Here is a 12,109-nt window from a genome sequence, read left to right on the forward strand (position 1 = left end):
CATATCTTTCACTTATACTATGCTCTTATGCAAACTACAGACATGCTTTCCTGTCTTTTTCTCCTGACATCTTGTAAAAATCGTATTCTGGATGGTAAACGGCTCTGTATTGACAAGTTTCTTGCATTGATTTGCATTGACTTTGTACTCGATACTAACTACTTTGCTGTGGAAAAGGAATAGGAAAAATTTAAATTTACATTTACACTTTCTCTTTGCATAATATAATAAAACTCAGACAGACATTAGTCTGTGCCATCTTCACACATTCAGACAATTGTTGAAGTCATTCCTGTCATACCTTTCTCTGTACCTCTATAAAGAACTCAATAAAACCTAATTCTTAATCTTGGCTGAGTAGAGTGAATAATAATGAGGCAAATCTCCTTTAAACCGATATTTTCTTTGTTAGATTCATAGGTGCAGTTTCAATTCAGAGGTTGAGTCTTATATGTAAGATACTGATTAAATAATGAGGTTAATAGTTTATCAAGCAGGTAAAGGTTATGGGCGATTGGTGTAGTGGCTATCACATTCGCTTTGCATAGGGCATGAGGAAGATAATGCATGCGAAAGGTCACGTGTTCGATCCACGTATCGTCCATTATTCTTTTTTTCTTCCCTATCTTGTTCAAATCATTTTGTGTTTTACCGATGGCAAAGTCAGGATTCATTACGAAGATCTGGAGTACAGTAGAATACGCCATCAAGCACAATTCTTGGATATGCTATTGGTTTTGCATTATGACGTTACAGTTTGAGGTACAGGACTGCTTTGGTCCAGGAGAAATTTATTCATGGATTATCACTCTTCGCATTACGACACATCTGACTGCAGGTCCAATACCTTACTTTGGCAGTTGGGTATAGACTTAGTATGATTATGAATGCCCATATATCAGTGCTGCAAGAGCCATGTATTGATGAACGACATGATGAGTGAGGCTATGAGATGTAAAAACCGTTGAAGAGAATAAATACGAAGAAACATATTCTATGCTGAATTATGCGATGCCTAGTAAGCGTAGTCAATCGTGAGTAGGGATACAGCTAATCATCCTTGAGGACGTTATCCCAGCTCGGTCGCCTCCCTCGGTCCCCACCATCTCGTGCGTCTTTCCTCCCTTCGTCGAAGTTGCGGCGAGGGGGCCATTCATTCCGTGACTCACGAACAGAGTATCGGCTTTCTCTGCCATCTCTATACTCCCCTGAGTCGTTGGTACGACGTCTGCGCGCCTCATTGCTTCCGCGTCCTTCCCATCGATTTGTCCTGCGGTCCGAGTCCTTCCTATCCCTATCCTTCCTTAACCCGAATGACGATGATCGTTGTCTACTACCACCGCTGCGTTGTTCATACTTCCTTTCGCCCGCGAAGCCGATCTTCGCGAGGAAAGCTTCTGAGACATAAGGCGGCTTTTCAAGTCCAACTCCCTGTGTTGACCAGTCGCGTAGGCCGTCAAGTACAGCATTACGAGGTGCACGCAACTCATCACATCTTGCAACGTAAAAGCCCAGCATGGACGCAAACGTCTCTTTGATGTCTTCTTCCTCTGCCAGCGATAAGACCTGCTGGATCTCTTCATTTAAGGCTTCGAGCCTAGGAGCGACACGGCCTGGATAACGAGTAAGAGGCGCCCGCTCGCGTTCTCCAGACCTACCGCGGCCTCGCTCAAAGGCGGATTTGGGTTTCGTTTCAAGTGCAGGAGGGAAGAAGGCCTTCGGGTCTTCATCGTGCTGGGCGGCCATCTCAGAAACTTGCTTCGCAAGGTCATTAGTAGTGACGGGTTTCAGAGGAACATGGTTGAGCTCTCCCTGGACGTAACTATGTTCAAAAGGTAAGAGGACGAGGTCTCCGCGTCCCTGAGAACCACCACCTGTTCGTCCAGTGCGTCCAACTCGATGCACGTACTGGTCTGGAGATGCAGGGATACAGAGCTGGATGACACGAGTGACTCCAGGATAATCTACACCGCGGGCCGATACGTCGGAAGTAATGAGAACACATGCGCCAGACTTGTCATTCCGGAAACGGTCAGACGTCCTGGTACGCGACTCCATACTCTTCTTTGAGTGAAGCTCGTAAATCGTCGTTTCCCTACCAGCTGGCAGTACCGAACGTGTGAGTTCGCGAAGAAGGGTAGAGAACAATTGCGTCAGCTTCGTTGTTGGCAAGAACAGGATAATTTTGGATTTTCCAGGGTTCGTAAGCTGATCATGAGCGATTAAGCGGAGCGTGTGTGGCAGCTGATCGGCTGCGGAAGATAAAACAGTATGATACTGCGGGACATGAGCGTGCACTGGGGAGTCCTCATCCGACACCGTGTTAATAAACATATGGTTCTTGCTCAGTGTACGACGAGCAATCTGTTGAATAGCTTTACTGATCGTTGCTGAGAAGACGAATGTCTGACGTTCAGGAGCCTGAGGAAGTTCCTGAGCGATTGCTTCAATGTCCTCCCGGAATCCCATGTCCAACATGGTGTCGGCTTCGTCAAGGATAAGCTGCAAATTTCATATTATTAGCAGCAGGTGTGAATGCATACCATAACACCTACCAGTTTCGCCGTTCGAATTCCGTCTAAAAGACCAGATTCCGAATCCATTAGGTCACGAAGTCGGCCTGTCGTGGCAACGACAATGTCCTTTCGATTTCTCGTCCATTCGCGCATTTGCCTTGACTTACTCTCCCCTCCAAGAAACTGATGAACCTTGAAACCGTGGTGGGCGGAAAGTTTCTCCGCTTCCACCGCGATCTGTTTTGCAAGCTCGCGCGTTGGGCTTAGAATGAGTGCGCCGACGTGATTATTGGTGAACTCCCGTTTTGCGATTTCCTCTAGCCTTTTATCTGCAGCCTTTCCTGCGCGAGCAACCGCTTCCTCGCGTGCCTCGTCAATTGCCTTGACACGTGACTCAATAGCGGGCACAAGGAATGCCAGCGTTTTGCCTGTACCAGTTTTTGCCCTGACCATGAGATCTCGGGTACATTCCGAATCAACAAAATTTCCCTTCTCATCCTTCTTGAGTGGGTCCGATAGTGCAGGAAGCATGCCAAGCACGGCCTCCTGCACGGGGGTCATATGCGTATGCTTAAAAGGTCGGACAGTAATTGCATCTAAAGTTTTCGGAGACACTTTTCCTTTGAGATCCGAGAATGGTACGGGCTCATCCGTTTCTACCTCTGCGGCAGAGACTTGTTTGCTAGCATCTGGACTCGCGACAGCCTGAGCAGCAGGCGTCAAGCGAGGCAAAGTCGTCGAGAGGGGACGTACGAGTGCACGTCTCCAAGAGTATACTAGGAAAAATGTTAGCTCGGGGCAGTACTACAGTAATGAAAACATACTGAGAGGTTGTTGGCGACATAATCTGAGAGCAGGTATGCGCAGGGTGCGCAACCCGCTGTAGAGAGGAGTTGCCATCGTCGCCGACGGTGAAGAAAAGCAAGACCAAAAAATCAAAAGAAACGTAGATCACTGACTAAGCTTTTCTCACCTTTCAACACCCGATAATTTGAATTACCTCCAAACTCTTGACAATCAATTATAATCCCCTCTCCCTTGTTCGCTGTGTTATTCAAGAGATAAAAATCACAAGCGCTCTCGTTATCCACCATTTGTTGTGCCGCGTTTGCTACTAGAAGGTTTATTCAAGCTCCACTGCTTGAGCGAATGTTGTGTCAATATCCATCAGCACATTGCAAAATATTTCTTCCTGTCCGTTTGTCGATATGATGACCAAGACAAAAGAGGCGCTTGCTGTTTCTTCAATGCCAGGACAGGTGCGATCGTACTGCTCTAATTCCTCCAGCACTCCTAGTCCGACCTTTAGTTGAGATAATTACTCTTTGATACATTCTATCAGCTCTATAGCAACGAATTAAAGTACCACCTACTCAGCAGCATTTTCTTGATCATGTCTCCCGGACCACATCCCATTCTTAATCATGACTTTCATCAACTTGCTGCTTAGATTTTCTGTATAGCATCAAACTATTTCCCACTGGTTTGTCGACCTCATGACCTATCGTGACCATGGAAACAACTCTGAACACTGAGGGCGCATCTATTATGGATACCCGAGGTCTGAGTGAAGATCAAACAAGGCTATCTCAATTCTACCCAAGTTGCATGCAACAATGATTGCAGTGAGGAAGATGGTTGAGAGGCAATCACGACAGGATTCAGTGCTGCAGGATTATTTTTGGACTGACAAATAAATGAGAACCATGGAGATAGTTTCGTGAGTGTATTGGTAGACATGATTGCGAAATACAGATAACCGTACCAAATTTCCAGCAGGGAAGTCAAGGAAATACTATAGAACAATCTTATACTGTGTATTTAAAGTGCTTAAGAGTAGGGTAAGTATTTTCTTCTCTCCAATCAGCACTTGCAATAAAATCCTGCTTAAAGAGCTTTAGCGAACACAAAAATTCTTGCACAAGAACATAAAGCCCATTCAACCGGGCTTCCGAGGATGCTCATGACGGTTGCCAAGTACTGCGATGCAACCTGTTGCAAGGGCTCGCCACCTAGTTCTTCAACAGTTGATTCGGATCTCTTGTACCAGTCATCAAAGAAGTTCATTTTCCGTGTCCTTGCTTGAGCGGAGAACTGCCCTGACAGGGCATCCCTGTGCACCACTACAACAGCTAATGGACTAGCGCTGGTCGATGAGTTATCTTTATTGTCTGATTTCTTAATCGAAATGGTGACTTACGTAGTAGTTTATTATTGGTCTCTAACTCAAACACTATTTCGACTACGGATTTTTCTTGTTGCAGCAAGACTTCTTTGACGCGCATTTCCTTATGGTCTCAAACAAAGAACTTTTCAAACATTGGATATTGGTGGAGTTTCTGGTGGGTGTTCTTTTGAACTAAAGTTTGATTGACTTGCCTAATCTAACGTTAGACTCGAAACGGGGACAGCATTTCCCCGTCATCTTCTGTAGCGCTCCGTCGGCAACCATTTTGGATTCCAGTAAGTGGACCAATGCCAACACGTCCAAGACCTTGGCCTTTGTCGAGGACAAGTCATACATAACTCCTATGCTCAACTCATCGTGCGCTAGACTGATCTATGGATCTGTTGTAGATAGCTCACACCTGTGCAGACAAGGCCCATTTGGCGCCCTCGCGGCTTGCAGCGCGTCCGCTGACCCCCGCTGGCCCTGCATATTTACTATCCATTTATGTGGCTTTAACATGTTCCGTGTTCTGCTCTGCTATGTCAAATATGAAGCGCGACAGGTGGAATGGGAGACAATCGAAGGAGACGGAGGAAGAAATATGAAATGATCTGCATTGCTTCCGGATCAAATTCCCACCGAACCAAGCAGCGGGATCTGATCAACATCGCTTGTGGGGCGCCAGCGCGTTTCTTCAGATTTGTCCCGTCCCGTCAAACACAGACCAAGCATGATCCCCCGGTGTCCACGGCAAGTCTGACCAAAGAAAGGGTGAAAATGCGGGCCCTTTCCTGTTTCAGCGCATCGCTCACCCGCCTGCATCATTTGCATCAGTTCAGCCAAGCACTAGAATACCTCAGTGTATATATACCCGTACCCTTTTAGTCCCACTTGGCTGTCTTTGCGTATCCATTCGTCTCCTACGTCTCGCAGTGCGAGCATCTTACAGTATTCCTTCCTCTTCTGCGCTACCTGAGAAGCGTCCTCTCCTGCTTCATGCAACATGTCTTCGGTATCTACGTCGGCTCCCTCGGTCTTGCCTTCATCTTCTCCTCCAAACGACTTGGGAACTCCTAGGCTCAATAATGGTATCCGCTCTCCGTCTCCTAGTTGCTTGAATCCCCTTGGTCTGCAAGCACGGCTTGCCGATAGAGCACGCGAACTGCGTCTCTCAATGCAGTCCCAAACATCTGCGTTCTCGACCGATACCTCCCTTAGCTTGAACACAGAATACCGCGGACCGCTTATTCCGCCGTCTCATGACAGGAGCTATCGCCATCGAACGATCGTCCTCTGCTTCGATGGAACCGGAGACCAGTGAGCTTCTATTCTAGACTGTGTTTATTCAGAATGATTAACAAAACTCTGCAAGATTTGATCTGGACAACTCAAATGTCGTCCAATTCTTCTCGGTTCTGAAGAAGGGCGACCGAAAGAGACAATTGGTCTATTACCAGGTAGATTTCGACAGCAGTCTAATCCGTCGATATATTAGTCTAATGCGTGTCTATTAGTCTGGGATAGGGACCTATAGCATTCCACAAGTCGCTACGCCGCTATACTCGAAACTCTCAAAGACGCTCGATCTCATGTTTGCCAGCAATCTCCGCCACCATGTAATGAGTGGTTACAATTTCTTGATGCAAAACTGTGCGTAGATATCTCTACTGCCTAGCCTTCCACGCCCCATCACAAGACATTTTTCTGCGTTGACCGCTTGCGCGGTGATGTCGGTGGAGATTACTTATTTGAATTTATCTTTGGCTAATTTGAATTCCTAACAATTTATTGTTATACAGACAAGGAAGGAGACAAGATTTGTATTTTTGGCTTTTCGCGTGGGGCATACACAGCCCGTGCACTAGCTGGTATGGTCCATAAGGTTGGTTTCTATTATATCTTGTGTATTTCGGACCTGACTGAAGTGGCAACTGGTGTCGATAATAATAGGTCGGCCTCCTTCCCGCCGGAAACGAACAGCAAGTGCCATTTGCGTACAAGATGTACCAGAATGACACCGAGATGGGATGGCAACAAAGTGTGGCATTTGTGGGTGTTCTATTTCTATTTCTGTATCTCCAATTAGAGTGAGACGAGCTAACAAGCGGTACAGAAAAAAGCCTTCTCCATGGACGTAGACATAGAGTTTGTTGGTGTATGGTAAGCAGGCATCGCGCTCGAGCTTCCAGCTCTCACTGTTTATGTGACATTGCCTTTTCTCATTACTCGATACAGGGACACAGTCGCATCTGTGGGACTTTTCCCGACGACCCTGCCGTTCACGAAGTCGAACACTGCCATCAAGGTCTTCCGGCATGCCCTCTCATTGGACGAACACCGCACCAAGTTCAAGCCAAGCATTTACCAAAAGATCACCGAGCAAGAAGCTCAGCGCGGAGATTTCGTGCCACCATCTAACCGGCGGGCATCGACCATGACTCGTGGACGAAGAAAGGACAAGAGAAAGGAAGTAATAGCAGTTAAGGAAGTCAAGAAGGAAGGTACCGACCCACAAGAGGAACGGGAACAAAAGGCCGACGTCAAGACAGAACCTGATGATGCCGCGAGCGGAGGCAAAGTGACAACGCACGCAACAAAGGTTATCCGTACCTCTACTGAAGGAAGTCGCTCTGAGTCTGGCTCACGCTCCCGCGCAATCCTTGGATCAATTAAACGCTCAGCTCGCGGGGTCTCCGAAGGTATACAAGAGGTCGTAGAACGCGTATCACTTGATCGAGACAGGAGCAAGAGTAAGAACGGCGAAGACGAGAAGGAAGACTTGAGCCCTGATAGTGAGCGTGATCAGCTCGAGCAGATGTATCTCGATCGTAGTCGGCGTACTGATGTGCTCGAAGTCTGGTTTGCTGGCTGTCATTGTGGTGAGTAGAAGCCAGCTTCGTCCAGAGTAGACAGTTAAACTGATGACTCGTGTTACCTGCACTAGATGTTGGCGGCGGTTCCGTTCCCAATACTACGCCGAACAACTTGGCTCGAATTCCGCTGCGTTGGATGATTCGTGAATGCTTCCTTGCACGGACGGGTATCCAATTCGAGGCGGATCGTCTTCGCGACCTCGGATTGGATCCAGTGACACTGTACCCAAGAGTGTCGCAGCCTACCCACCCTGACAGCCTTGATGACCCTGGACCATTAGAGATTCCTCAGCCTGGTCCCCTACCTCCGCTTCTGCCAGATATCCCTCCGTTACTAGACAATGATCCGTTGAAAGCAGATCAGAAACAGGAGGTGGTCGTCGGAATGGAGGTGACACAAGATACATCCAAGAAGGTAGAAGAGGCGAAGACCGGAAACACCACATCAGTTTCATGTGACCCACCTCCAGTCAGTGCGCCCAGTATGTCAACGGATCATGAGCGTCAGCATAACGTTTCAATGGACGGGACACTAGTAAACTTCGACAGCGACAGCGAGGAGGCACCAAAGGTGCAGGTAGAACGTGCTTCGGTGAACGAAGAGAAGCTTTCTACCATCTCCGACGAACACCAAGCCCTGAACAATGTGCCGCAAGTCGGACAAGTCCCTCCCAAGCAGAACTTGCGACCGGATCCGGTTCCACTCGTCGCTCCCAAATCGACCAAACCGAATTTCACAGTATTTGAAATGCGGCATGACGCACTCGATGCACGTTCGGAGGAGTATGATCAACTTAAAATCGCAAAATATTGGTGGATCCTCGAGTTCATTCCTTTCCGCGAACGTGTGCAACTCAAAGATGGGACTTTTAAGAAGAAATGGTGGTAAGTACTCTTCACCTTCCTTTCCTAACTTGAACTAATGGACGACTTTAATCTGCGTCATTAGTATAAACCGTGGGCGACCCCGCGTAATTCCCCAGGAGGAACCGCTTAATGTACATAGGTCCGTCAAGCTGCGCATGGAGGCAAAGGACCTGAAATACAAACCGCGGGTGAAATTTGATAAAGAGCCGAACTGGGTCGATTAAAGTCACCTCATGCTTTGACCGTATCGCATCGATGTTCAAGAGATTTAAATTATGACTCATGACTAGATGACAACTTTCATATGCCCTTTCCATTCTAATCTCATTTTTATTTGTATGTATTGAAGTCACGGCACTCGGCAATCGCCGTGGGCTTCCTTCTTCTGCTCCTCGACTTATACGCTTTTGATATAATGACTAGCTTACGATATTACTTTCATGAATCATTGCCTAATTGAATTTGGTAGTTACTATGTCGTACAGATTTTTTTACGAATGCACATAACGTCATTTAGTCTCCGATTGCGGGATTTTCTGCGTTGCTGACGAAGCACATCCACGAACTTCAATATGACAGTAATCGGGTTCTCGCGTCACTCGAAGTGGGAATGAGCAATGGAAAAGTATATATATCAGCAGTGTCTCTCACGTTCCCGACCAACTCCTCCACTATTACCAACAAGACAACGCAATGTCTGAACAAATTACTCTTTACACTGCGAAAGTGAGTGCTAATATTATTGCATTCGCGTCTTACACTGGCAGAACACTGACCGAACACGAATATAAATAGATCTGTCCTTATGCGCAACGGGTAAGTATTCATATCGTAGACTTGCTCAGACGAGATAGAGCTGAACACGACTACAACACTTAGGCTGAGATAGCTCTAGCGGAAGCGGGCGTGGACTACACAAGATATGAAATTGACTTGCAGAACAAGCCAGGCTGGTATGCTCCCAAGGTTAATCCGGCAAGCAAGGTAAGGGATAATGTGTGAGCGCATACATCCACATAGTGATATTGATATCATTGAAGGTTCCTGCGATTTCATATGGCGGTCCGAAAGTAGCCCCAGAACAGCCTTCTCCTGACTCTGTCAAGATTGCAGAGTCGCTCGTTTTACTCGAATTCTTCGCGGACCTCTTCCCAGGGTCCAAGCTTCTCCCAAAGGATCCTGTCCTGCGCGCACGCGCACGGTTCTTCATCGACGCTGTGAGCACCAAACTCACACCGGGTTGGGCAGCCTTCGTTATCCGTGGCGAAAGTCCGGAGGCGTTCTTCTCTGGTGCTGAGGCCATCCAGGCGCTGCTTCCCGATGACAAAAAGTTCGCAGTCGCCGATGATTTCACGATTGCAGATGCAGCCATCGCTCCGTTCCTTGGTCGTGCTTTCGTTGCATTGAAGAACGATATTGGAACTTATGCACCTGGTGAAGGGAAGAAAGCACTTGAAGTCCTTAACAGTCCGCGGTTCAGCAAGCTCTTGAACTACTTCAAGCGGATCGAAGCGCGCGAGAGTTTCAAGTCAACGTTCGACGAGGTAAGCCGCTTCTGCAGCAGTGCAATTCTGTCCTTGGCTTACGAACCCATTAGGAACACATTAAAGAGAAGTTTGGAAAGCGGTTTGCAGAGACTAGGGCAAAGAAACTCGCAGCATGAAAGTGAAGTCGAACTCAAAGAAGTCATTCACGCCAGACTGTAGAATATGTATGATGTTAAAATGTATGACGTAACGGTGTTTACATTTGTTATCTGCCACGCTTCGCATCTGTTGGTCAGCAACTGCCCTAGCCAGCAAAGCACATTCGCCAAGTCATGAGATCTTAGTGTCACTTGAATCGAGTGTAAGCAGCTTCAAACTGTGGCCCTCTTTGTTAGATATTACAGGCTTGTTCAGTACATATTTTCAATAACCTGATAGCTCATTATCTTATCAGAATATCTTAGCCTGTGTCAACACGTAAAGCACTTTTGTCAGCCACTTCGGGTAAATACAGTATCACAAATCCGCATCAAGAAGGCTTATGGAGGTAAAAGAATCCCAGAGCTGGGCGTCAACTATAAAGATGCAACAGTATCCCAACTATCTGCACTGTTCTCTGACAAAAGCAACGCGATGCCCGAACAAATAACTCTTTACACTGGCAAAGTGAGCAATGCTCCATTCTCAACCAAAATTTGGATACTTTGCCTAGACTGACTGGATACGAATGAAAAATAGATCTGTCCTGGTGGGCAGCGCGTAATCATCCGTTTTTCTTAGCTAGAGTTTGAACTGACCTCACGAGCAATTTTGAAGGTTGAAATCGCGCTTATAGAGGCAGGCGCGGAGTTTACCAGACATGAGATCGACCTGCAGAATAAGCCGAGTTGGTTCACCGAACAAGTCAATCCTGTAGGCAAGGTACGGACACCCGCATATCAAAGTGTTGCACAAAATAATGTGCATTATCTATTGCATTGTACAGATTCCAGCACTTTCGTACGGTGGCCCAAAGGTGCCCCCAGATCATCCGCATCCAGAGTCCGTTAAGCTTGCAGAGTCACTGGTTCTGCTTGAATTCGTCGCGGACCTCTTCCCAGGATCAAAGCTCCTTCCAAGAGATCCTGTCTTGCGAGCACGTGCGCGTTTCTTCATCGATGCGGTGAATACTAAATTCGTGGCTGGGTGGATGGCTTTCGTTGCCCATGGTGAAAGTGCAGATACATTCTTCTCTGCTGTCGAGGCGATCCAGGCGCTACTTACCGATGACAAGAAGTTCGCGGTTTCTGATGATCTCACAATTGCGGATGCGGCTATTGCCCCCTTTCTCGCTCGTGTTTTCTTGTCGACAAAGAATGACCTCGGAAATTTTGCACCTGGTGAAGGAAGGAAAGTATTTGAGGTACTCAACAGCCCACGGTTCAGCAAGCTCACGAACTACTACAAACGGATTGAAGCGCGTGAGAGCTTCAAGTCAACGTTCGACGAGGTAAGATGGTTTTATATCATCATCATCGTTTAGTTGCTCAAGATTAGTTTAGGATTACAACAAAGGATACTACGACAGAATGTTTAATAAGACCAAGGCTCCATGATTAGATGCATCGAAGTAAAGGGACATCGTGATACGTAGCTCATACGCTAGGCTCTATCGTGTATGCGAAATGTAGGCAAATAGTATGTAAGAACTTCTCTATATGGTTTTGCGTGTTGAGTGTAGACGAGACCAAGCCTATGCACCTGGCGAAGGTAGGAAAGTATTTGAGGTACTTAACAACTCAGCAAGCTCATGATTCAATGAATGATTGAATTGTAACAGTGGATGGAAGTGCGCAAGGGTTTCAAGTCAATGTCTGGCGAGGTAAGCCGATCCTGTGTCAGGCCATTATTTCCTTTGTTTAAGACCCAATAGGAACATTGATACTAGGGCGCAGGAACTCGCAAGTCCTAGTCAGTCAGTCATTCACGGCTGTAAGAAATGTTATAAAATATTATAACGTAAATTCATTTACATTTGTATTTACCGCGTTAACAAGCTTCGCTTTTTCGCCTTCGGCGAAAGTCAGGGGGCTCGCCCCCTGGACCCCCTCTTAATAATAGTTTCAAATGTAATTTCTGTACTTTTTAATATAAATAAATAAATAATTCTATTAGTGTAACAATAAATATAATAATATGATCTAAATACAATTATAC

General features: G+C 46.7%; 6 protein-coding genes and 1 non-coding gene across 7 annotated transcripts; 5 read left to right on the top strand and 2 right to left on the bottom strand.

The window, feature by feature from the left end:
* Positions 1-508: 508 nt before the first annotated feature.
* FOMMEDRAFT_t13 lies at positions 509-604 on the top strand. The gene has a single exon. It is a non-coding gene; the product is annotated as a tRNA-Ala (tRNA).
* A 276-nt stretch (positions 605-880) lies between these two features.
* FOMMEDRAFT_103601 (DEAD-domain-containing protein) lies at positions 881-3,421 on the bottom strand. Its single transcript, XM_007263607.1, has 3 exons — positions 3,341-3,421; positions 2,556-3,292; positions 881-2,502 (listed from the first exon to the last, which is right to left on the bottom strand). Exons 1-3 carry the CDS (start codon positions 3,414-3,416, stop codon positions 1,051-1,053), a joined length of 2,265 nt encoding a protein of 754 aa, XP_007263669.1. The 5' UTR covers positions 3,417-3,421; the 3' UTR covers positions 881-1,050.
* A 1,052-nt stretch (positions 3,422-4,473) lies between these two features.
* On the top strand, positions 4,474-5,291 carry FOMMEDRAFT_152847 (uncharacterized protein; the record flags this gene model as incomplete). Its single annotated transcript, XM_007263608.1, has 5 exons — positions 4,474-4,588; positions 4,649-4,707; positions 4,781-4,858; positions 4,911-4,979; positions 5,094-5,291. The coding sequence occupies 5 exons, from the start codon at positions 4,474-4,476 to the stop codon at positions 5,289-5,291; spliced, it is 519 nt and encodes a 172-aa protein (XP_007263670.1).
* Positions 5,292-5,399: 108 nt separating this feature from the next.
* FOMMEDRAFT_152848 (uncharacterized protein) lies at positions 5,400-5,628 on the bottom strand (the record flags this gene model as incomplete). The annotated part of the gene is made up of 2 exons (XM_007263609.1): positions 5,400-5,502; positions 5,564-5,628. 2 exons carry the CDS (start codon positions 5,626-5,628, stop codon positions 5,400-5,402), a joined length of 168 nt encoding a protein of 55 aa, XP_007263671.1.
* Positions 5,629-5,860: 232 nt separating this feature from the next.
* Positions 5,861-8,943, top strand: FOMMEDRAFT_103603 (uncharacterized protein; the record flags this gene model as incomplete). Its single annotated transcript, XM_007263610.1, has 9 exons — positions 5,861-6,003; positions 6,059-6,143; positions 6,201-6,336; positions 6,486-6,568; positions 6,637-6,735; positions 6,800-6,846; positions 6,922-7,565; positions 7,631-8,444; positions 8,509-8,943. 9 exons carry the CDS (start codon positions 5,861-5,863, stop codon positions 8,648-8,650), a joined length of 2,193 nt encoding a protein of 730 aa, XP_007263672.1. The 3' UTR covers positions 8,651-8,943.
* A 161-nt stretch (positions 8,944-9,104) lies between these two features.
* Positions 9,105-10,186, top strand: FOMMEDRAFT_138957 (glutathione S-transferase). Its single transcript, XM_007263611.1, has 5 exons — positions 9,105-9,152; positions 9,222-9,242; positions 9,306-9,410; positions 9,467-9,970; positions 10,024-10,186. The coding sequence occupies exons 1-5, from the start codon at positions 9,120-9,122 to the stop codon at positions 10,087-10,089; spliced, it is 729 nt and encodes a 242-aa protein (XP_007263673.1). The 5' UTR covers positions 9,105-9,119; the 3' UTR covers positions 10,090-10,186.
* A 360-nt stretch (positions 10,187-10,546) lies between these two features.
* Positions 10,547-11,590, top strand: FOMMEDRAFT_165926 (uncharacterized protein; the record flags this gene model as incomplete). Its single annotated transcript, XM_007263612.1, has 5 exons — positions 10,547-10,579; positions 10,652-10,672; positions 10,730-10,834; positions 10,899-11,402; positions 11,455-11,590. The coding sequence occupies 5 exons, from the start codon at positions 10,547-10,549 to the stop codon at positions 11,506-11,508; spliced, it is 717 nt and encodes a 238-aa protein (XP_007263674.1). The 3' UTR covers positions 11,509-11,590.
* Positions 11,591-12,109: the final 519 nt, after the last annotated feature.

The sequence above is a fragment of the Fomitiporia mediterranea genome (genome assembly GCF_000271605.1).
Source record: "Fomitiporia mediterranea MF3/22 unplaced genomic scaffold FOMMEscaffold_3, whole genome shotgun sequence".
NCBI classification, from domain to species: domain Eukaryota; kingdom Fungi; phylum Basidiomycota; class Agaricomycetes; order Hymenochaetales; family Hymenochaetaceae; genus Fomitiporia; species Fomitiporia mediterranea.